Source organism: Astyanax mexicanus, chromosome 15 (assembly GCF_023375975.1).
Source record: "Astyanax mexicanus isolate ESR-SI-001 chromosome 15, AstMex3_surface, whole genome shotgun sequence".
In the NCBI taxonomy this organism is placed as follows: domain Eukaryota; kingdom Metazoa; phylum Chordata; class Actinopteri; order Characiformes; family Acestrorhamphidae; genus Astyanax; species Astyanax mexicanus.
Genome location: NC_064422.1, coordinates 46202578 through 46226341, shown reverse-complemented (window position 1 = coordinate 46226341; position 23764 = coordinate 46202578). Strand labels below are relative to the sequence as shown.

General features: G+C 39.6%; 1 protein-coding gene and 1 long non-coding RNA gene across 3 annotated transcripts; one reads left to right on the top strand and one right to left on the bottom strand.

Annotated features, from left to right (window-relative positions):
• Window positions 1-1331: 1331 nt before the first annotated feature.
• On the top strand, window positions 1332-15542 carry LOC111191493 (uncharacterized). The gene is made up of 3 exons (XR_002649498.2): window positions 1332-1411; window positions 2785-2843; window positions 15456-15542. It is a non-coding gene; the product is annotated as an uncharacterized LOC111191493 (long non-coding RNA).
• Window positions 2873-23465, bottom strand: kcnj16 (potassium inwardly rectifying channel subfamily J member 16). Of its 2 annotated transcripts, none has more exons than XM_049464319.1 (2): window positions 23377-23465; window positions 2873-5063 (listed from the first exon to the last, which is right to left on the bottom strand). In XM_049464319.1, the coding sequence occupies exon 2, from the start codon at window positions 5015-5017 to the stop codon at window positions 3905-3907; it is 1113 nt and encodes a 370-aa protein (XP_049320276.1). In that variant the 5' UTR covers window positions 5018-5063; window positions 23377-23465; the 3' UTR covers window positions 2873-3904. The 2 variants fall into 2 exon arrangements, with proteins under 2 accessions (XP_049320276.1, XP_007236193.3); XM_007236131.3 differs by lacking the exon at window positions 23377-23465 and adding an exon at window positions 15422-15511.
• Window positions 23466-23764: the final 299 nt, after the last annotated feature.

The following is a 23764-nucleotide window of genomic DNA, read 5'->3' as shown; positions in this document are numbered from 1 at the left end:
TTGTAAAGCTGGTCTCGAGCCGCCCGGTTCAGATCTTTTCTGGTCTATAAATAAACCGGACTATTTATACCCCTGTTCCGCCCGCGCGCTGCTCCGCGCGCAGCCCAAAGGTAAACAGAAGCTCCGCGCGCGCAGCTGTTCTTCACCACAAGGTGGAGACCTGGAGGCGGGGCGCTACTTTATTTCACACCTGTTTTCAGTCAAACCCCGCCTCCCAGCGCTCGGATTGGACAGCAGTATTTGCGTTCTGCACTGCGATTGGCTGAGAGTTCTTCTGAAACTTATAATATGCTATAAATTATAATAAACTCAGAAAAGTGCATTTATATGTTGGACAGTATTAGGAAAGTAATTAAACATAATTTGGACTGTAGCTGGACAATACTAGGAAAGTAATTGGACAGTAGTTGGACAGCATTAAACTACACCAGTATAATATTAACCTAAGTATAATAGTTTTATATTATATATATTTTTATTTTTTTATTCTAAAAATATATACACATTTTCCAAAGAAGCAGGATAAAGTAGATATTTAGACTGTACCAAAATGAATATTTTATCCAAATACTGAATATGAAATACTAAACACATCCTAAATAAATCCTAAATTTATTTTGTCTTTCTGTTATTTTTTAAACAGTACACATTTTAACATCTCAGCAGACACACTATCAATAACAATGCAATTTTACATACAATACACACAATACATGCATTTTTATAAATTATTATACATTTACACCACTGCTTTAAAAATTATTACTTACGAATGGTAATTTATTCCATATTTTCACTTATTTGTACAAACACAGAAAGTTATTTATATATTTGTACCTTTTTAAAATATAAAAGTAATTATTGTTTTTAATTGTAATGTCTCTGATCTGCTGATTCTATTTGGGAAATATTATTTACTTAAAAAATATTTATCAGAATTTGCTAAATGGCATCAAAGCTTTAAAGGTTTCTTAGTTTTATTTAATTTATTTATACTATTAAATGTTTTAGTAAACATACAGATAAAACATTTTAGTTAAATAAATTACGGTTTAATGAAATTAAGTTATTTTAATGCATGTGATCACAGAAAACACGCAACCACTGAACACTTCCGCCCACCCGTATTCCACAAACCCCGCCCCCCTGCGCTGTGAGTGGCTCAAACGGGGGTCGCCGTAGCAACCACAGAACACTGTCTTACGCTTACCAGCATGTTTACTACCCGTATTCCGGTAAAGCCCGCCCCATGCGCTCCTATTGGCTAGTAGTATGTTGTTCTGTACTGAGATTGGCTAGTTATTCATTCCAAATCAAGGGCGGAGTGTATTTGAATATGGGCGGGAAAAAAACTCTCGTTCTTTCCGTCAAAAACATTAGCTTGAATGCTAACGTGAGGAGTTTGTGAAAGGTAAAGTGTGGGAAAGTGAGGTAGAAGTGGGGCAGTTTGAGGTAAGGTGAGGTAAAGTGAGGTAAAATGAGTCAGTGTGAGGTAAAGTAAGGTAGTCTGAGGTAAAGTGAGAAAAATTAAGGCAGTGTAAAGGTAAAGTGAGGAAGTCTGAGGTAAAATAGAGTAGTGTGAGGTAAAGAAAGATAGTGTGAGGTAAAGTAAGGTGGTGTGAGACAAAATTAGGCAATGTGAGTAAAGTAGTGTGAGGTAAAACGAGGCAAAGTGAGGTAGTGTGAGATAAAGTAGAGTAATATGAGGTAAAGTTAGGTAGTGTTAAGTAAAGTGAAGCAGTGTGAGGCAAAATGAGGCAGTGTGAGGTAAAGTGAGGTAGTGTGAAAGTATGTGAAGTAGGTCACAGTTGAAATCTGCACTGTATCAGGTTATACTGAAGGATGGAGAATGGAGTTTTAGCTGTAGATCAGACCTCAGGTTAACATTACTGTCATTAGCTTTGACCCAAATCTCCTCTCAGAGTATCTCTGTTACAGTAATAAATAATAAATCACACACAGTAAATTAACCAGTGTTAATTTAACACTAATAGTACAGTAATGTGGTAAATATGAGAGTTTCTTTATGGCTGCAGAGTGATTTATTTGATTTATTATTATTTTTTCCTACTTAAAAATACTCTCTGAAGCATTAAGGACTCTTTTCTGGGGAGCTGTTAACTTGCAGTTTCTGAAGCTTGATCTTGCTCTTTTTTTTCCTGGGGCAGTTCTGATGAGTGCCAGTGCACTTGAGAATACGTAAAAAGTTTTTCATATTGATTGACCTTAATTTTGTTCCTAAAGTATTTTTTTTCTTTACTTAGTTGAGGAGATCTTGTCATAATATGGATAAGAACATAACTCAAATGGGGCTATTCACTGTATACCAACTCTGACTGACAAATTGCAAATGTGAAAAACTGTCACATTTAACATTATCTAGAGCGACTTACAACAGAGCTTCATTGTTTACTTTAAAATATCCAGAGCTAGTTTCAGTCACCTAAGCAAGATGAGCTACTTTGAAGAATGTAAAATATAAAGCATCTTCTGGTTTATTTGACACTTTTTTTGTTTACTAAATAATTCCATAATTTTTCCTTATAGTTTGAATGACTTTTTATTGTTAATCTTTAGTGCAGAACATTTTAAAAATAATAATAAAACAATATATTAAAATTAAGGTGTGTCCAAACTTGGTGTCATACCATCTTTTGCTGCTGGTGGCCATCTGGGGGGATTTACATATAAATATATTATATGTGCAGTATATAGAGTACAAGAAAAGTGTCAGTTATTCAAGATTACTGTAATATAAGAGAACCTGCTTGTCTTTTTCAACAGATTTCTTGAAATGAGATTCCAGTGAGATGCCAGGCCAGACTGCAGCGAGGGGCATGATGGTGAGTAATACACTACATATACCAGCGGGTACAGTGGTGGGTGAAATGCTCTTTTATTTATTTTATTTTGATCTTGTATTGACAGCATTTGAAAATATTTGTCATTGTTTTTACATAATATTACTGTACCTGATATCTATGTACAGTACAAATACAGTATAGCATACCAAATAAAAAACTTTAAAATCAGAATATCTGAAATCTAAAATCCCAACGGGAATGTGGTGTTAAAATTATAAAGAAAGAAAGAAAGAAACAAACGAACAAGTATGTTGTACTCTTTGTTATTTATCAAAGCTGGCACGTTTACTGTGTGTCATTGTGGAAAATCTGTAATCTTTACATAGTAGTTTTTATAGATTTTTTTATTGTGGTCTGGTAGTGAGGTGTGATCAGGTCAATTTCTGGCGTATTGCTATCTTGGTAACACAGACACGCCACTCTTACACACTTGCTTGTCATGCACACATGAATGTGCAGCAGCGCAGAAACCCAACTTTTACATCAACAATGAACAGAATAGTAAATAAAATAACATTGCTGTTCCCGTAAATGAGCTGCTGGAGCTCCTTCACAGCGTCAACCAGCAGCTCAGTTTCCTCTGCTGAGAAGAGTTTGTTGGACACGTCCAGGTAGCTGCACCGCTAAAATAGCAATAAAATGCTCTAAATGAGAATATTTTTATTTGAAATTTGGGAGAAATGTTGTCTGTAGTTTATAGAATAAAACAACAATGTTCATTTTACTCAAACATAAACCGATAAATAGCAAAATCAGAGAAACTGATTCAGAAACGGAAGTGCATTCTTCGATTTTTCCAGAAGCTGTATTTGTTCCAGTACAATTATCATACCATCTACAGCGCATCTATTGCGCCCCCATGTGGCCTATATATTTCACCCAGTCTAAGTGTGCTAAAGATAAACGACTCTACTGGAATGAATATATATATATATATATATATATATATATATATATATATATATACAGGAATAAACTCAAAGACACTGATTTAAGGTAAAGTACACCTTCAACCCAGCTGTGATTTTTTTTATTGCCCGTCACAGTCTCTCACACAGTGCTGAAGAACTGGCGTTCAGTGGCTCTTGTTTCAATGGGTCAACTTGTTTCAAGTCCGTCTGTAGTCCTGGCTCCTCGGCGCTGGTTTCGGGCAGCGGGACTTTAAAGGTCTGGTGGAAAAGGGCGTAGTCCACTCTGTAGTATTTGCGAGTAACTCTTAGCATTTCCTGAAACTGCTGCCCCCACAGGATTTCGCTGGGGGTGTAGGAGGTGCGGGTCTGGTGAAGGATGCCGGTGCAGTCGTCCGTGTAGGTAAAGGACACCACCAGCTCGAAGCTGTCTCTCCGCAGGTCTTGCAGTCTGGTCTTATAGAGAGGGCTGGTGGAATCGATTTTGTGAACGATGGTGGCGGGCGTGGCCAGAATGACGTGGTTATTTTGGATCTCCAGGTCATGGTAGGAAATGTCCATCTTGCCGGTCATGTGTGCCGTCTGTCGCACCAGCTGGGCGTGCGCCGTCCCTTCCACCATATGGTTGCGTCGGAAGTCGCCGACACGCCAAGACAGGCACCGATGCCCGTTGCGTTGGTTTATGACCGCAGTGTTGCTAAATCCCACCGTTTGCGCCCTCTTTCTTGCGGACGCCATCTTGGCAATGACTATACCGATTATGAACGTGTCTATAAAGACGCTGATGACGTCCTGGACGGTCACGATGATGATGGCCAGCATGCAGTTCTCGGACATGCCTCGAGAGCCGTATCCAATGGTGGTCTGCGTCTCCAGAGAGAAGAGGAACGCCGCGGTGAAGCTCCGTACCTCGTAGACGCAAGGCTCGTTCGTCACATCCTTTACGTCGCCGTGAGCCAGAGCGATGATCCAAAACAGGATCCCAAAGAACAGCCAGGACAGGATGTAGGAGAGGGCAAACGTCGCAAACATCACCCTCCAGCGGATCTCCACCAGGGTGGTGAAGATGTCTGTGACGTACAGGTGCCATTCGCCGGGGACGTGCCGAAAGATCATGTTGCAGCTTCCGTCTTTGCGGACGTATCGTCTCTTCTTGCCGCAGCAGTCGTCATCGCCGCAGCTGCTGCGGTTGTTGTTACTGACGCAGTGCTGGATGTTAGAGTACTGCGCCGTGCTGGAGTTCATGATGACGTCTTGAAGAACCAGGAACCTGGAACCTAGAACCTGAAAACTGGAAACAAAGACAGACTCGTGAGCTTCTATAAGCCATATCAGAATCTAGGCTTCGGTACTGACAGAGTGACGGAGTGACGGGGTGATGCTGTGCAGTGTGTTTCATAGGGGTGGGTATCGTCTCTGATTTCCCAGTTCAATTCCGATTCACGAGGTCCCGATTCGATTTAAAATCCATTCATTTATTTAATGTAGTTTAAATAAATCGTTTAGGTCATGTAGTTTAAATAGGAAATGTTGTAATTGTACAAGAAACACTTTTATTATTAAAATATTAGTGTTTATATTATATAGACTTAACACAACATTCTTACATTCTTCTTTTAACCCTCCTATTATGTCCATGACCTGGAGATCCCAGGAACAGCAATGGTGTTCCGGGGTTAATTAATCTGCATAGTTACTCGATACCAGGGGCGTCGCCAGTCCTTTTTAGGGCTCAGGAACCGCCAATGATAATCTACATTTTCTCTCTACTGATATCCAAACTTCAAATTTCTAGATCTCTTTCTGTAAAAACTACACAACACAAAACCTGTAATTGTTTTCAGTACTTGAGTAGAACATTTTAGAGTAAACTACTTGGAAAACTTAAGTATTTGACAAATGTTGAATACTTTGGTACGTCTACTTAAGTGTGATGTCTAAAAAAAACACTTCAACTTCTACTAAGTCACTTTTTTGATAAATCACTTGTACTTTTACTCAAGTCTGGATCTCTGGTACTCTTGGTATACATGTCTGGTGTCAGTAGACGAGTAGAACAGTATTTACTGAGGATGTTTGTCTGTAACTCTGTTGATCTATTGAATACGGTGAATAGACTGATTCAGTCAGAGGAACATAATAACATGATCACAATCAGACGTAGCAGCTTATAAGAGTCACAATAGCCCTGATGCTGCTGCTAATCAGGGTTGCCAAAAGTCAAACATCACAGCAAAATAAAAGGACTCTCTGCCTGTTCTGTAAAGGCTCTGGATAAATCCAGTAGATTTGATAAGATGTGTAATGATTTAGTTCAACAAAGAGCAGTTTAACCCAGTATTCAATTATGGTTACAATTACAGGTACTGTAATACTGTTCCATTATCCAGTGGAATAATCAGTAGTATCTACAGCTCTGGAAATACATCAAGAAAGTTTCTCAGATTTTCTATTTATAGGTTTATGTTTGAGTAAAATGAACATTGTTGTTTTATTCTATAAACTACAGACAACATTTCTCCCAAATTCCAAATAAAAATATTCTCATTTAGAGCATTAATTTGCAGAAATCAATATTTGGTGGAATAACCCTGGTTGGTTTTTAATCACTTTTTTTTTTTGTGCATCTTGGCATCATGTTCTCCTCCACCAGTCTTACACACTGCTTTTGGATAACTTTATGCTGCTTTACTCCTGGTGCAAAAATTCAAGCAGTTCAGTTTGGTTTGATGGCTTGTGAGGTTTTCAATTTCGTAAAATCAAAGAAAATTTTTAAGTGATCTGTTATATTTCTTTTTCCAGAGCTGTATATAGTTAATTATGATGAGTGTACACTATTAAAAACAAAGTCAAACAAAGTCAGGACTAGTTAAAATATATATAAATGGGGCTGATCACGTTTCCCACTGGTAAATACCGGTTTTGGTTTTATTCATGTGCACTCATGACTGAAACCATGTGTGAAGACGTGTTTTCTTATTTTTATATATATATATATATAAACATGGTTAAAATGAATTCTCTTAATTCTACAGTGTAATAAGGACTATAATACAGTATTGTCAGGGTTATGATGCTTGGCTGAGGTTTGACTGTGTCTAACAGATCTTCTGTTCAGTGCCTGAAATCATTTTAGTTTTATTGTTTTGTGGGTTGTTTTTTTATTCATTTTTAACACTGTGTTCCACACTCTGGTATTTTAATAAAGTGCCTAAATATGGGAACAGTAAAAGCAGTGCTGTTTAGTAAACACATGCATAGTTGGTGTGTTGGTCATCGGTGTTGTGGAGAGTGACGGCCGGCGGTGTGGGCGGAGCTGTTTGGGTGGAGGCGGAGGAAGGGTTGTGGTTGGGGGGAACTGGTCATTCTATAGTGGTGATTTAACACTGGGGGAACTGGAAACAGACTCTCAGCAGGCCACCAGTACAAGTGGGCGGGATCAGTAATGGTTCAGGACTTCCCCAGGCGTCGTCCAAACAGCCGAATGACCCATACTCTGAGAGGAAGTGACCAATCCATCATAGAACTGGGTTTATCTTGATTTATTTTCATTTATATTACAGTTTACTATCTCAGAAAAGTGTAAAATCCACTTTTTCTTGTTCTTCAGTATTCTGAAATACAGTGGGTGAAACTCTCCTCATCAATACATGATGAAACTCTTCCTCATCCTCTTCCTCATTGTCTGCAGTATCTAGTTAAAAAGAAAATATTCAGAAAAAAGTTTACACTAGATAAAAGTAAAAAAAAGGCAACTTCCTAGACCTGGACTACCCACCTCTGTCTGTGTGTAAGTATCTATAGGTTTAAATAGGATCTCCGGTGGATTTGGTGTTTTACAGCAGAGACTCTAAGACTAGGTCAGTGGCTGAACTGCACTTAGCAGGGCATTATTACACATGTTGTAAAGTAACATATAACATTGTAAAGATCACTGTTATTAGTGTCAAAATGTCTTTATTTTAAAACGTTTCTAACTGTTCTCCCGTCTTGCTGCTTTATGGTGTCGCAGTGCTGTTAGCCAATCAGAGGAGACATGTTTGCATGTGTGAATATTTATGAGCAAGAGACGAAATCGTTTAGCTAGCTTGTTGCTAGCTTTAGTTCTCTCCCCGATAACATTAGTGTGTTAGCTTTATATTTTGGCTGTATTATTCAGCACTACTCTACTGTTTGTTTTGTATCTCAGTTCTGGTTCAGGTTCTGGAGGAACAGTAGGACGGTGTGTGTAGTTTCTGTAATCTGGATCAGGTCCGGTCTGGTCAGAGATTAACAGTGTGGACACAGATCCACTGATAATTCTGTAAATGGGTTTTACTGTAAAACGTGTTTCATGTTCTGCAGTTACACAGATAATATAATTAATATGTATTATAGTGGAGCTGCAGCGTCACTAGCGGTACAGTATCTCTGTATAGTATCACTGTGGACTTTCCCCCTGAACACAGCGGCAGATTATTAATGCTTCATTTCTTATACACACACTCGTACACTCATTGTTCACGTGCACCAGTGATAAACGCAGAGTCACGTTTTTACAGGTTATGAGATTTCTCATGTTTAATGTCTCAAATACAAACGAATACAGATGCTAATATATTTTATTAGAACTGAGATCTGGGCTGTCTGTGGCCTACAGAGATCAAAACAGGCACAAACAGCTTGGTGATGCTCATCACTATCTTACACCCCGCCAACAGTCTATTTTCACTCTTTACTCCTTTATCGTTTGAGGTGTGTTCAGGTACATTTCTGTAGTTTTGCTTGTTTATCTTGGTTACAGAAAACACAGGAGCTCCACTGACTGAATACAACCTAGACAGACGCCAACAGTCAGACGTTCATCGCTATCTCGGTAACACAGGTGCTCCGAGCCGAGCGTACCCCCCACTTATTACACACACATGAACACACAGCAGCACAAACCCAACTTTTACATCAACAATAAACAGAATAGTAAATAAAATAACATTGCTGTTCCCGTAAATGAGCTGCTGGAGCTCCTTCACAGCGTCAACCAGCAGCTCAGTTTCCTCTGCTGAGAAGAGTTTGTTGGACACGTCCAGGTAGCTGCACCGTTACAATAGCAATCCCCTAGGTTCTCAAAGTCAGAGCTCAACTGGTTTGCTCTGATGAGCAAGAGACACTCTGATTGGTTTATTATTTCACGTTACGCCCAAAATTAACCACATTAATTAAGATTAGAATTAGTATATTCCTTTTGCGCTTCGTTTTGAGATGCACAAGGTGTACTTTTCCCATCGTTATGATAGCAAAGATACATTGGCACGTCCTAAATAAAGCTGCACAGTGCACGTTGATGACTTGCCTATAGATTGCTAAAATAGAGCCCCTTATGTACAAAAGTGTTGAGACGTATCCTCAAGTATTAAGCATTCAAGAATTTGTCCTGATTTTGTTGGAGTAACTGTTTCTACTATCCATAGAAGACTTTTGAGACTTTCTAAATGTTGGTAGACAGTATTACTCACTTCCTTCCAATACTGGGGGTTTATACCCCTCTAGTAACCCACGCCTAACAATATTATTTATTATTCAACCTGCAATACTTCTTTTCTACAGTGATTAGACAAGCTGTGTGTGTGCAGTTGCACGTCTGTAGAATAAGGCAGCAGTGGGTGTAACTTATGATAAACAAATGAATTGCTAAAATAGCAATCCGCCAAAGTCAGAGCTCACCTGGCTCTTAAAGGGAATGATGAGCAAGAGACACTCTGATTGGTTTATTTCACGTTACGCCCAAAATTATTATTAACCACACACGTGATTAATTAAGAGAATTAGTACATGACTTTTTGCGTGTACTTTTCCTGTCGTTACGATAGCAAAGACTCACTAACACACTCTAAATCAAGCCGCATGGTTCCCGGTATAGGCTCTCCTATAGATCACTAAAATAGGTCCCTATGTAAAAGTGAATAATGGGTGTAGGAACAAGGTTTAGTCATGATGTTCTGCGTGATTGGTGCACATTCTTTGGCTCTGTGTGTTTTGTGTTGAATTATGGTGCAGCCGTTATTGTTAGTGTGTTTAGCGCTGGCCCTGACGCAGGACCATCACGCCACAACCCCACAATCTAAACCCACCCAGATAAAGTTTTATTTCCATTTCCTCTGCCGGAGCTCTGCCTGTAAGTGACAGATAAATGAGCGGCGCTGCGGCGCTGCTGCCAGCGCTGGAGCTCTGCGGCCGTGTTGAGATGCAGGCATGCTCCATCTGAGTGTGTTGTTGTCGGTGGACCACATGGCCTTTCACTCACCCGGCTCTCGCTCGCCCATTTTCCGCCTGCTTTTCCTGCTCTTACCGTTAAAGGAAATAATTAAGCCAAATCGTCTGCTACCTATCAAACAGCGGACTGGCCCATCACTGGAATTCTCCAGCCCATACTCTCTCCCTGTCTCTCTCTCATACCCTGTCTCTCTCTCTCTCTCTCTCTCTCTCTCTCACACACACACACACACTGTCTCACTCTCTCTCTTACTCCCTCTCTCTCTTACTCTCTCATACTGTCTCTCTCACACCCTGTCTCCCTCTCTCTCTTACTCTCTCATACTGTCTCTCTCACACCCTGTCTCCCTCACTTTCTTACTCTCTCATACTGTCTCTCTCTCTCTCTCTCTCTCTCCCTCTCACTCTCTCACACCCTGTCTCTCTCTCTCTTTGTCTATTTCTCTTTCACACACTTACCCTGTCTCTTTCTCTCTCTCACACACACACACACCCTGTCTCTCTCTCTCTCTTTCTCTCTCTTATACTGTCTCTCTCTCACACAGCATGTCTCTCTCACACCCTGTCTCCCTCTCTCTCTTACTCTCTCATACTGTCTCTCTCTCTCACTCTCTCACACCCTGTCTCTCTCTCTTTGTCCATTTCTCTTTCACACACTTACCCTGTCTCTTTCTCTCTCTCACACACACACACACCCTGTCTCTCTCTCTGTCTCTCTCTCTCTCTCTTTCTCTCTCTCACTCTTCTCTCTGTGGCGTATATGTTTTGGTTTTAGTTGTGTGTATAGTGTGTGTGTGTGTGTGATATGTATTTTCACACACAATCCACACAATACATCACAAAATACATATTCCCAACACAAACATACACACACCACACAAACACAAACATACACACACACCACACAAACACAAAATATATGTGTGTGTGTATGTTTGTGTTTGTGTGGTGTGTGTGTATGTTTGTGTTTGTGTGGTGTGTGTATGTTTGTGTTGGGAATATGTATTTTGTGATGTATTGTGTGGATTGTGTGTTGTATGTATTTTTCTGTGTGTTTATAGTGTGTGTGTGTAGTGTGTATAGTGTGTGTAGTGTGTGTGTGTTGTATTGGTGGTTGTAAGCGGATGGAGGGAATGTATTGTGTCGTTTTTCCGCAGTGGGTTTTATTATAATTGTATTTGTGTGTTCTGTTGTTGGTAGAGTGGAACTCTCTGTGCACTTCCGAGCTCTATTTTAAGATTCGGGAATCCGGGAATATTTAACTCGTCTTTCCCACTTTCCTCTTTACTCAGAGTCTCTTCAGATAATCAGAACAGATCAGTTACCAGGGGATTCAAACCTGCAAACAAAACCCTTTTCTCATTTTAATGCACTTTTAACATGTTAATTTAGATCCTCTAAATTAGACTTTACTACATCTTGTTCCAATCTCACCAAACCCAAACATCACAGCGTACATGATCACTTCATACATCTCAGTTATCAGAATTATATCTGAACCAAACCACTTAAAAACACAAGTGTAAACAGATCCAACACTGAGACACACTCTAAATCCAAAAGAAGATGGTCTGAGACGAAGTTAAACATATACAAATTCAAAACTATCATATAAAACGTTACTCAAGATGGTCTGAGACACATTTAAATCAGATATATCTATACATATCTAAAACAATAGCTCAAGCCACTTCAGGAGGTTGTCTGAGACGCAGTTAAAACTGTTGCAAATCCGATCTGTTAAATCATTTCAGAAGATGGTCTGAGACACAGGTAAAAACAGATACAAATTTCAAGCGATAACTTAAACCATTTCAGGAGGTGGTCTGAGACGCACCTTAAACAGATACAAATCCAAAATAATCACTCAAATTACTTTAAGAGATTGTCTAGGAAGCACTTAAAACAAATTGAATTCCAAAATCATTGCTCAAATCGCCACAAGAGATTGTCTGAGACACATTTAAAACACATGTAAATCCAAAACGATCAGTCAGATCACTTCAAAAGATGGTCTGAGACGCACTTAAAACAAATGTAATTCTAAAGCAATAACTCAAACCACTTCAGAAGGTGGTCAGAGACACATTTAAAGCATTTGCAAATTCGATCTGTTACATCACTTCAGGAGATGGTCTGAGACGCACTTAAAACAGATACTAATACTGATGCTAACAGATAATTATATAATTGCTGATCTCAGTGATTGGCTAATTTGACAGCGGTGTGGGGCACGGCTGGTTGTTGGGTCCTCCTGCCACTCGTGTTTCTGCGGTTCTGTGGCAGGTCATGCAGTGCCGGGTCTTGCTGTGGCGGGTCATGCCGTGGCAGGTTAATGATTCGGGCTGATCGGGTCTGATGGGGTTCTGGCTGGAGGCTGAACCCGTGCGAGGTGGCGGTGGCGGCGGCGGCTGGGTGGAGCGTGGCGCTCGCTCCGGTTGCCAGCGGAGGAACTGCTGCTGTACTCCAGACACCCGGGGTGAGCGAGGGGGCGAGAAAAGGAAAGATGGAAACTGGAATCATCTCAACCTGCAATTCCCAGAGCAGAACCGGCCAAACCGCGACTAGCGTCCTCAGCGCTAAACGCTAACCCCACCCTGCTGCACTGCAGACTCCACTCGCTGAGAGACTGAACTGTGTGAACTGGACGTGTGGTCAGATTAGGAGCGCGGATTTAGGAGCGATTCTTCCTTTAATATCCTGACCATTACTGAGTTCTGGAGAACACACGGACGGTCCCGCTTCAGGACCCGCTGCAGGACCGGCTCCAGGACCCCATCAGTACCGACTCTGGCTTTTTCCCTGGATGTGGGCATGATTATTGTTGCCAGGTTCGGCTGTGCAGTCACACGAGCCGGGCAGAATGTAATACACGTAATATTCCTATGTTTCTAAAAACATGCAGCTGTAATTAGGGCTGCACGATATATCGTTTAAGCATCGTCATCACGATAAGCGCATGTGCAATGGTCACATCGCAGGACGTGCAATGTCACTTAAGGCAATTAAATCAAACCAGTCATGCTGCAATGTTTTTTGTGATTCGTGACACAAGAAGTAGATACACAGCGCTGTCTCTGTGTCTGTGTGAGTGACAGGCTGCTGCTGCCTGAGAAGCGTGAGCGGGGGAGGAGGAGCGCGAGAGGGTAGGGGAAGGAGTAAACACGAGGTAACCTCACGCATGGCCTCCATCCACATGGTTGGGCACGTGCTTGTAAACGTTTAGCAGTGCAGATATTTCCAGTTACAGCTGAATTCATGATTTTTATATCCGAGAAAAACGCTCAACGTTAGCATTCTGTCTAATCCAACAAGCTACTGATCGAGCCATCCACTACTTTCTTCCACGCTTCATTCTACGTTTGAAGAAATGTATGAGGAAAAGCAAAAGGTATCTCCTCTTGTTTAGATGATCAGATGATCTCCGTAATTACGCCACATACTTTATTAAACCCAAGCAAACGCTTTCTCCTCATGAAGCATGCCGACGCCTTTAGAGCGTCCTGGAAGAACAAATCCTGCACTGTGTTCAACAGGGAACGCGTGGTCAGCTTTTCACAACAACAGACCCCTAATTACTTAATTACAGCCAACAGCTCGCTAATTTACCTCTAACATTCCTACATTTCCTAAAATGCATTACGTCCTAACATCGTTAAATTCGTATCTCACTAGCTCTTCAAAGCCTCGTCAGCCCCTCGCCGGATCCAGAGCGACCGCCCAGTTCATCCACGCTGACCGCCAGCGTACGGCTCGGCCTAAATCAATTTACTCATTAATCACACTTTAAACACTGTGAAATCCTGTTAGAATAAACTAAAAACAGGTGAAAATGCAGCCATTTAGCAAACAATTAGCCTCCCAGTCTCTCAAATCAACAATGTCACCCGGGTACCGGCGCCAACCTGCGCCATACGTGGGCATGAGTACCAGATCATACCAGATTAAACCCACAGAACACCAGAAAACCCCAAATATACAGAATTATAATGCTTTAAATGTACAGAATAATCAAATAATCAGAAATGCTGAGGATTCAGAGAGACTATGCTATACAGCTCTAGAAAAAAAATAAGATTTCACTTAAAAATGATGAGTTTCTTTGATTTTACCAAATTGAAAACCTCTGGAATATAAACAAGAGGAAGATGGATGATCACAAACCATCAAACCACCAAACTGAACTGCTTGAATTTTTACACCAGGAGTAAAGCAGCATAAAGTTATCCAAAAGCAGTGTGTAAGACTGGTGGAGGAGAACATGATGCCAAGATGCATGAAAAAAAACTGTGATTAAAAACCAACCAGGATTATTCCACCAAATATTGATTATTTCTGAACTCTTAAAACTTTATGAATATGAACTTGTTTTCTTTGCATTATTTGAGGTCTGAAAGCTCTGCATCTTTTTTGTTATTTCAGACATTTCTCATTTTCTGTAAATAAATGCTCTAAATGAGAATATTTTTATTTGTAATTTGGGAGAAATGTTGTCTGTAGTTTATAGAATAAAACAACAATGTTCATTTTACTCAAACACAAACCTATAAATAGCTAAATCAGAGAAACTGATTCAGAAACTGAAGTGGAGCTGTATAATTATTAGATGTAGGCACAGTTTATACCACACAGCCTGAAATAACGACGGCTACCTGCCCACAGGTACACAGGTGTCGGTAATCAGGATTAAAGTTATATTTAGGTTATTATTTATATTTTTGTATTTGTATACCACTGAAGTTAACCCGATGAGCAAAAATCTGCACCAAGAGACAAGATACAAATAAAAAGAGTAAGATACAAATGTGGTTGTATTTAGTAAAGAAGAAAAATAATGGAAAAAAATGTATACACTTATTTTTTAGAATTGCTTCTCTCCGTTATGACACCACAAAATAAGGAATTAATAGAAAGAAACTTGTTCAGAATTTTACTTTATACTGTGGTAATTCTTATTATTTTACCTTTTTAATTGTTTTTTAATTTTTGCGTTTCTGGGTTGTCAGTTCATGCATGCGTTTTATTATATATGCATTAGTAATTCATGCACTAGTATTTTTTATTAGTTGATTGTATTTAGTTATTTAAAAAAAAAAATCGACTAGTCATAGATTGTATAGCAAATGGAAAAATATTTTTTTACCAGTGCTGTGTAATGCTGCAGTAGTGCGTGTAACAGGCGAAATCACTATTCAGGCGATTGACTTCCTGGTAGTGCTGTGTGCCGTGTCATGTGATTGTTAACGGGAATGATGTCAGTGTGTGGTGCATTCTGGGTATTGTAGTCCATTAAAAGTATTATATCACTACTAGGACTAATGAAAGTCCTGGTTGGCCAGTCGACTAGTTTATGCAACCCTTAATATTTAATACACATGTTTTTTACTTTTAAATCTTTACCTTTATTAAAGCGTCTTTTCAACGATCTTTTCAGGAGCCTGAATGTCTCGTCTGCAGGACTGCAGGACTGCTGAGATCTTCAGGAGATCAGTCCACACTTCCACACTTCAGTCTGAGGGGTGGTTCCAGCTGATTCAGTGGAGTCGAGGTATGGACTTTGGGATCATCAGTCTGTTGGTGTGAGAATAATCATAAGGGTATTAGTTTAAAATGAACAAAAACTGTTATTTTAGAACTAAATTGAGAGTAGAGCTTCAGATTCTTTTGGTAGACTACCAGGTAGAGCTGCATTTATATATATATATATATATATATATAAATATATAAAGTTTTATTATAGTTTATTTATCTGTATTTATTATATAGTTTCTGAGAAAAATTATGTCCACATATAAGGACTTTAGTTTTATATTTTGACAGAAAATAATGACGTCGCTATTAGTAATGATGTGCAAAACATTTATTTTGTGTCTGAACACAGCAGCTTTTTTTCCCTGAATGCAAACCAAAAGTAGAAACAACAGTTGTGCCGATTTGAGCAAACATATGGCTCATTTGAAGAGCTGCTTCAACACGAAGACGCATAAATAAAGTGAAAAACATAAACATTTACTCTATTTACTATTTATATTTCTGAACAAAATCAAATATGTGTTAAACTCCTCTGCCACCACTAGGACTAGTGACCAGGCCCTTGTAGAGCAAAAACCCAAAATGTGATGTCCACACATGTGGACGTCAGGTCCTAGTAGGTTAAAGCTATCAAAGGGATTTTATTTGTTTGGGACTAAAACTTGTATAACATGTAAAATCAATATTAAAACCAAGCTTGAATTAAAAGCTACTTTTTTAAAAGAATAGTATGCAGCTTCATTTAACCCTGTAAGAAGCTTTAATACTGAACAAGATGCAAATATAACCTCCTTACATCAGTTAAAATATGAATCACTGACATATAAAAGAGTTCTTTATCTTTTTTATTTTCTAAAATTCACTCTGTATAATATCGATCATCATGTTTAGAATAACGCATTAAAACGCACTCAGTACTTTCAAATATTAGATTAACTTGGGAGCTGTTAACTTGATGAACTTATCCTGTGCAGTGGAGGAAACTCTCTCTCTTCCTTTCCTGGGGTGGTCCTGATGAGTGCCAGTTCCATCATCATAACATTTTTGATGGTCTGAAATGTTTAAAATGTTTCGGTATGTCTGACCCTAGTTGAGTAGTTGTTTCTTCTCATAACCTGGATTCGAACATTACTCAAATATTCACTATTCACTGTATACCTGTAACTCTACCTCTTCACTACTTTACTTTAACTGATGCTCTCAAACACTTTATTAAGAGACAAGAAATTCAAGTAATTAACTCTTGATGAGTTCAGCACAGCTGTTAACTGAACGCCTGAATTCCAGGAGACTCTACCTCATAAAACTGACTGAGAAAATCCAGCAGAGATGTTCAAAACTGATCATCTAAACAAGAGGAGATACTTTGAAGAAGCTAAAATATAAAAAATATTCTGTTTTTTACTGTTTTTTTTATTTTTGGAGTTTGCATATCTTTAGTATTAATCTACAAAGCATAAAAATTAAAAGAATCTGTTTCTCTGATTCTATGAACTACGGATAACATTTCTCCCAAATTCCATTTGTTAAATAAATTGAGCATTTATTTGCAGAAAATAAAAAATGGCTAAAAAAATAACATAAAAAAGATGCAGAGCTTTCAGACCTTGAAAGTTTATATTTATTTTTCAAGCTTCAGAAATCAATATTTGGTGGAATAACCCTGGTTTTTAATCACAGTTTTTTTTTTTCATGCATCTTGGCATCATGTTCTCCTCCACCAGTCTTACACACTGCTTTTGGATAACTTTATGCTGCTTTACTCCTGGTGTAAAAATTCAAGCAGTTCAGTTTGGTGGTTTGATGGCTTGTGATCATCCATCTTCCTCTTGATTATATTCCAGAGGTTTTTAATTTGGTAAAATCAAAGAAACTCATAATTTTTAAGTACTTTTAGTGTGTTTTATCTCTGGATCTCACTGTGTAAAAAACATGGTATTCCTGTAATCAGCCTCATATAGATTATCATCACTGGAGAATAAAACCACACACTCCTCCTGTCTGTCTTTCTTCTATCACTCTTTTCTCATCTCTCCTTCGTTTGATCTCTCTTTCTCTCTTTCTGACACATGCTTATTAATGTCGACACTCGGCTTTGTCGTGTGGGTGTAGAGTTTCAGGAAGGTGGCTGTTCTGACATTAACCACACCATCCACCCATCTACCCATTCATCCTCCAATCCATCTACCCATTCATCCTCCAATCCATCTACCCATTCATACAGTACGTACAGTAGTGTTGGGTTTCGGGCCAGGAAAACATTTAGTCACATTTTAGTCTTTTGGTTAATATTAGTTTTAGTCTAGTTTTAGTCGACGAAAATAAACAACATTTTAGTCTAGTTTTAGTCAGTCATATAAAAAGTATGTATTACGTATTTTTTATTAGTTTTCTATTTTATATTTATGTTGTTATTTTGAGATTATTTACTGCTAATGTGTAACGATCGAGCAGACGGGAGGCGGACGTAAAAGCGGGTAAGACAGACTTTAATGAATAATAAGTAAACAAACAAACAAACAAGGGAATAACGAATATAAATATGTACATAAACAAACAGGGAAAACCAACCAAGAGCTAAGCTAAACAGAAAGTGACTGAACAGGGCTAGGGAAAATATACAAGGATAAATACGTAAATATGTACAAAACCAGGAATAGTAACAAACAAGAAATAAACAAATAATACAAACTAAACAAAGAACTAGAAACGTGGAGCAGGGCAATAACGAAACGTGGCAAAACTATAGCTATGACGTGACGAGACGGACAACGTCTCGACGGAAGGTGCAAAGACCGACAGCAAACAATGAACACCTGGGGAAAGGGCGGAGCTACAAATTACAGACACGTGATGGAAAAATACTGGGGAAACACACTAGGAAACGCTGAAACACAGGGGAACAGAGCTTATATAATAATGTTTATTAAAATAATAGCCTTTAAGTTTTGTTGCAGTTAAATAATGCTAACTTTAAAATGATTTAAAACAAGTTACCTGTGGAACTATGGTGGAACAAATAAAGTGATATAACACTTCCACTGCAGTACAGATTTAGACTTTACATTACTGGCATTTCAGTAGAATAGACTAGAGCTGCAGCTATCAATTATTTTAGTAATCGAGTTCTCTACTGAAAAACCGATTCGATTAATCGAGTAATCAGATAAAATATATTTGCTTGCTTAAAAAGCAATTAAAAAATACACAAGAGAAAAGAAGAAATTTCACTTAATAGTGAATGACTGCTTGGTTTAATTTTTTAATTCACAACATACATTTCCACACTGCAAACACAAATAGAAATAAATAGCAAAATAGACATAAATACCACAAGTAACAGATTTATAATGAATAATTTAATAAATTAAATTAAAGTATGTATCAAAAATATAGGGCATTAATAAATTAAAAAGGCATAAATATTGGCTTTATGTTGTGCATCAAATTAAAATGTATTTATTTATAAACTCCACAGCGCTGAGTTTACTGAATATATAAAGTCTGTATTAATTCAAGAACTCGTCTCCGCTGTAATAAACTAACCAAACACTCACAAATATACAGTATTAATAATAATCCGGACTCCACAGTGCTGTCGTTCTGTTATTAAGCTACATTAAAGTTTATCTCATTGATTTATTATAAGTTACATTTACCTGCTCACCGCTTCAAAAGCCTCCGCCTTCTCCACTTCCTGTTTCCTGTGCATGGGTGACGTAACGCTAAGTGAGCTATTTCATATTAAAAGTTTTTGTTAAAATGTTTTTGTCACAAAAAATAGGTCGAAATTAATTACATTAACACTGGTTCTGCATGTTCTACATGTGTTCTACATGTTCTGCGCTTCGCTGCTGATGTTATGTTTCCTGTTCGGCTTCAGGCGCTTCTTACAAGTCCATTACATGCCCAGTTGAAGCAAATAACATTCCTGCAGCCGGTCAGGGTTCACTGGTACGGAACATTTGTTTTTTTGTAGTTTTTTTTCTCTAAGCTGCAGGACCTGATTCACCCATTCTGACCTTCACTGTTCCTGTACTCTGCTGGATAAAAGCGCAGTGCGTGTGTTATTTAGCTAAACTTCTACCAGGTCCATTACAGGACCTTCCCAAGCGGAACGCGGGAGCTAAGATTAGCAGCGTTAGCGGTTGTGTAACATTGGCGTGGAGCAGGAACGTCCTGTAGTTGGGGACTAATTGGTGCTGCAGGTTGTGTAGGTAGAGTACTCGGCCCCAGGGTAAAGTCTGCTGTTCATTAAATGTCCTTCTGCAGAGCTACAGACGTTAAAATAAAGTATAATAATAGAAAGAATCAGCAGAAGGAGAGGAAATGCTGTTTGACACCTGCTCTCACTCAGGGTTTATAGGAAATATGAAAATCTGATGAGTGAAATCAGAAAGAACGTCTGAAATGCAAACAGCAGCGAGCGCCAGCCCCGCCCGCCTCTTACCCAAACATTTCCCCACTCTTTATTCCTGATCATTTTCTTTAGGAAAGGGTTTTTGTGGCAATTCCTCAAGAAATTTCGTGCATCGTGAGAAATCGTGATTCATGTTTTACAATAAAACAATGAGAAACTCACTCAAACAATGAGATCTCACAATAAAACTAAACAAACATGTTCTCAACTCTCAACTTGAGTTCAAAAAATTAAACTCACACTCAAATCCAGACCTTAGGATTGGTTTTTAGCGATTAATCAAAGAAAACATGTCATCGCCAAGCCTTTTGGCAGCATTTATATTGGTCAAATTATCAAAAAAAATGTTGACAAAAAACACACTGGCATTCTAGTAATCCAGTCTTAATCTAAGAATGTAAACTATAATAAAACATATTCTTTTTACAGTTTTTTCCCTAGTTTGGATAGCTTTAGTATTGATCTGTAATGCAAAAAAAATTATGTATACACAGCTCTGATTTTACTATTTATAGGTTTATGTTTGAGTAAAATGAACATTGTTGTTTTATTCTATAAACTACAGACAACATTTCTCCCAAATTACAAATAAAAATATTCTCATTTAGAGCATTTATTTACAGAAAATGAGAAATGGCTGAAATAACAAAAAAAGATGCAGAACTTTCAGACCTCAAATAATGCAAAGAAAACAACAAGTTCATATTCATAAAGTTTTAAGAGTTCAGAAATAATCAATATTTGTTGGAATAACCCTGGATGGTTTTTAATCACAGTTTTTGTTTTTCATGCATCTTGGCATCATGTTCTCCTCCACCAGTCTTACACACTGCTTTTGGATAACGTTATGCTGCTTTACTCCTGGTGCAAAAATTCAAGCAGTTCAGTTTGGTGGTTTGATGGCTTATGATCATCCATCTTCAGCAATTTGGAAAAATCAAGGAAACTCAAAATGTTTAGATATAATACCATGTACTGTATTTATCGTGATTCATGTTTTACAATGAAACAATGAGAAACTCAAACAAAAACTAAAACTAAACAAACATGTTCTCACTTCAGTTCAAAAACTCAAACTCTTCAGACCTCAGGATTATTTCTTAGTGATTAATCAAAGAAAACATGTCATCGCCAAACCTTTTTGGAGCATTTCTATTGGTTAGATCATCTTAAAATGTTGACAAAATACACTGACATTCCAAAAAATGTACGAGACACCTGTACCGTATTTTACAGACTGTAAAGTGCACTGGATTATAAGGTGCACTACCAATGAACATAAAGTCAAGTCAAGTAGTTTTATTATCATAAATTAATTTGGAGTCAAGTTGTGTTTAAACTCTGTGGTTGAATTCCAATGTTCATTTACTTTTATAAATATTATAGCGTGTTTTTATACTATGACAGTTTTTATAAAGTCGTATATAACAGTAATAACAGTAATAATATTTATTTGATCAAAGTATCAGAGTATATTGTGATATATTGAATTGTAACCCCTGTATTGTGATGTGTTTTGCCAATACAAAGCTCTACTAGTAACACATGTCTCTATTTGCTATTTGTCTATTTGTCTTTTATGTTTATTATATTGTTATATTGTAATAATAATCCAGTGTTTGATCTTCACAGTGTTTTATCAGTGTATCTCAGGTCTCTCAGACTCAGTGTTAGTTTGTAAGGGTCTGATCTGGATCTGATATCAGCAGTCTGTTCCCGGCGGGTCGCGCTCGTCGGGCCTGGTGATCGGGTTCCTGTGATCCCGAGTCTCGGGTTGCAGTCGGCTCCGGTCTCATTCATGTTCTACAGACTCTTTTATTAAAGTTCTCCTCCCTCTCGGCTCGAGTGTCCCGCTCTCCCGGTCCCGCCCTTCCTCCCGCCGGCCCTCCGACCCGCCCCATCCCGCCCCAACGGGCCCTTTATCTCTACTCAGCCACCACATCCGATCCTGGGATACAGAGCGTTTACTGGTTTACTGGGTGTTCCTGACCTCACCTCACATTCTGCTCCAACACTGTCCGACCACAACCCACAGACTGACAGAGCGACAGACAGAGCGACAGACTGACTGACATACAGCCTGACACCATCACCAGTTATAAAGTTCTGCTGTGTTTGATCCACCAGGACAGGTTTTAGCACTGACCACCTCATGCAGTGACCAGCACCACCAGCACTGACCACTTTCAGCATAGACCATCACCAGCACTGACCACCCCAGCACTGACCATCTCCACCAGCACTGACCACTTTCAGCACTGGCTCTCACAAGCTCTGACCATCCCAGCACTGACCATCTCCACCAGCACTGACCACTTTCAGCACTGGCTCTCACAAGCTCTGACCACCCCAGCACTGACCATCACCAGCACTGACCACTTTCAGCACTGACTTGCTCCAGCACTGACCACCTCCACCAAAACTGACCATGATCAGCACTGACCACCACCAGCACTGACCAGCACCACCAGCACTGACCACTTTCAGCATAGACCATCACCAGCACTGACCACCCCAGCACTGACCATCTCCACCAGCACTGACCACCTCCACCAAAACTGACCATGATCGGCACTGACCACCACCAGCACTGACCAGCACCACCAGCACTGACCACTTTCAGCATAGACCATCACCAGCACTGACCACCCCAGCACTGACCATCTCCACCAGCACTGGCCACCTCCACCAAAACTGACCATGATCGACACTGACCACCACCAGCACTGACCACCACCACCAGCACTGACAACTTCCACAATGGCTCTCACACGCACTGACCATCCCAGCACCCCCTGATCACCCCCACCAGCACTGACCAGGACCACTAGCACTTAACACCACAACCAACACAAACACTGACAACCATCACCAGCAATGGTCACCACCAGCAGCACTGACCACTACATCAAGCACTGACAACCACCACGAGGACTGACCAGCTCCACTCGCACTGACCACCATTAGAACTGACTACTTTCAGCACTGACCACAACAACCAGCATTGACCAGCACTGACAACCACCCTCAGAACTGACCACTTCCAGGACTATCCACTACCAGCACTGTTCACCTCCACCAGAACTGACCATCACTGACAACCACCACCAGCACTGACCAGCACCAGCAGTACTGACCTCTTTCAGCACTGACCACCAATAGCACTGATGACCACCAGCACTGATCACCTCCAGTACTGACCACCTAGCACTGACCTTCAACAGCACTGACCAGTACAACCAGCCTACAACCAGTACTGTCGACCACTGAAAACCACCACCAGCAGTCACCACCAGTACCTGCACTGACTACAGGAACCGTCCACAACCGCCAGCACTGACCACCTCCAGCGTCGAGACACACTTACGATCCAGATCAGCTGAGAGGAGGAGAAAGGTCTTACCTGCTCGATCCTGCTGCCCTGCTGAGTGAGTGTGAAGTGTGTGTGTGTGTGTGTGTGTGTGTGTGTGTGTGTGTGTGTGTGTGTGTGTGTGTGTGTGTGTGTGTGTGTGTTGCGTAGCTGGCAGCAAAGGCCGAATTGGGCAAGTGTGGCCTGAGTACTAACCCACCTCTACCTTTACTGAGAAACACACTCACATATACCCAGAGGGTTAAAGTGTGTGTGTGTGTGTGTGTGTGTGTGTGTGTGTGTGTGTGTGTGTTTGAAGGTGAGTGTGTGTGTGTACTGTGTTATAATCTCTGTTTTGGGATAAGCACTAAATCACAGTGATAATGTAATGACAATGGCGTGATGAAAGAAGAGATAATTTCCTTAAAGCTACAGTTATTAG

Coding starts and splice junctions, on each gene's coding strand:
- kcnj16 (XM_049464319.1), bottom strand. CDS start 5,017: ATGAACTCCAGCACGGCGCAGTACTCTAACATCCAGCACTGCGTCAGT.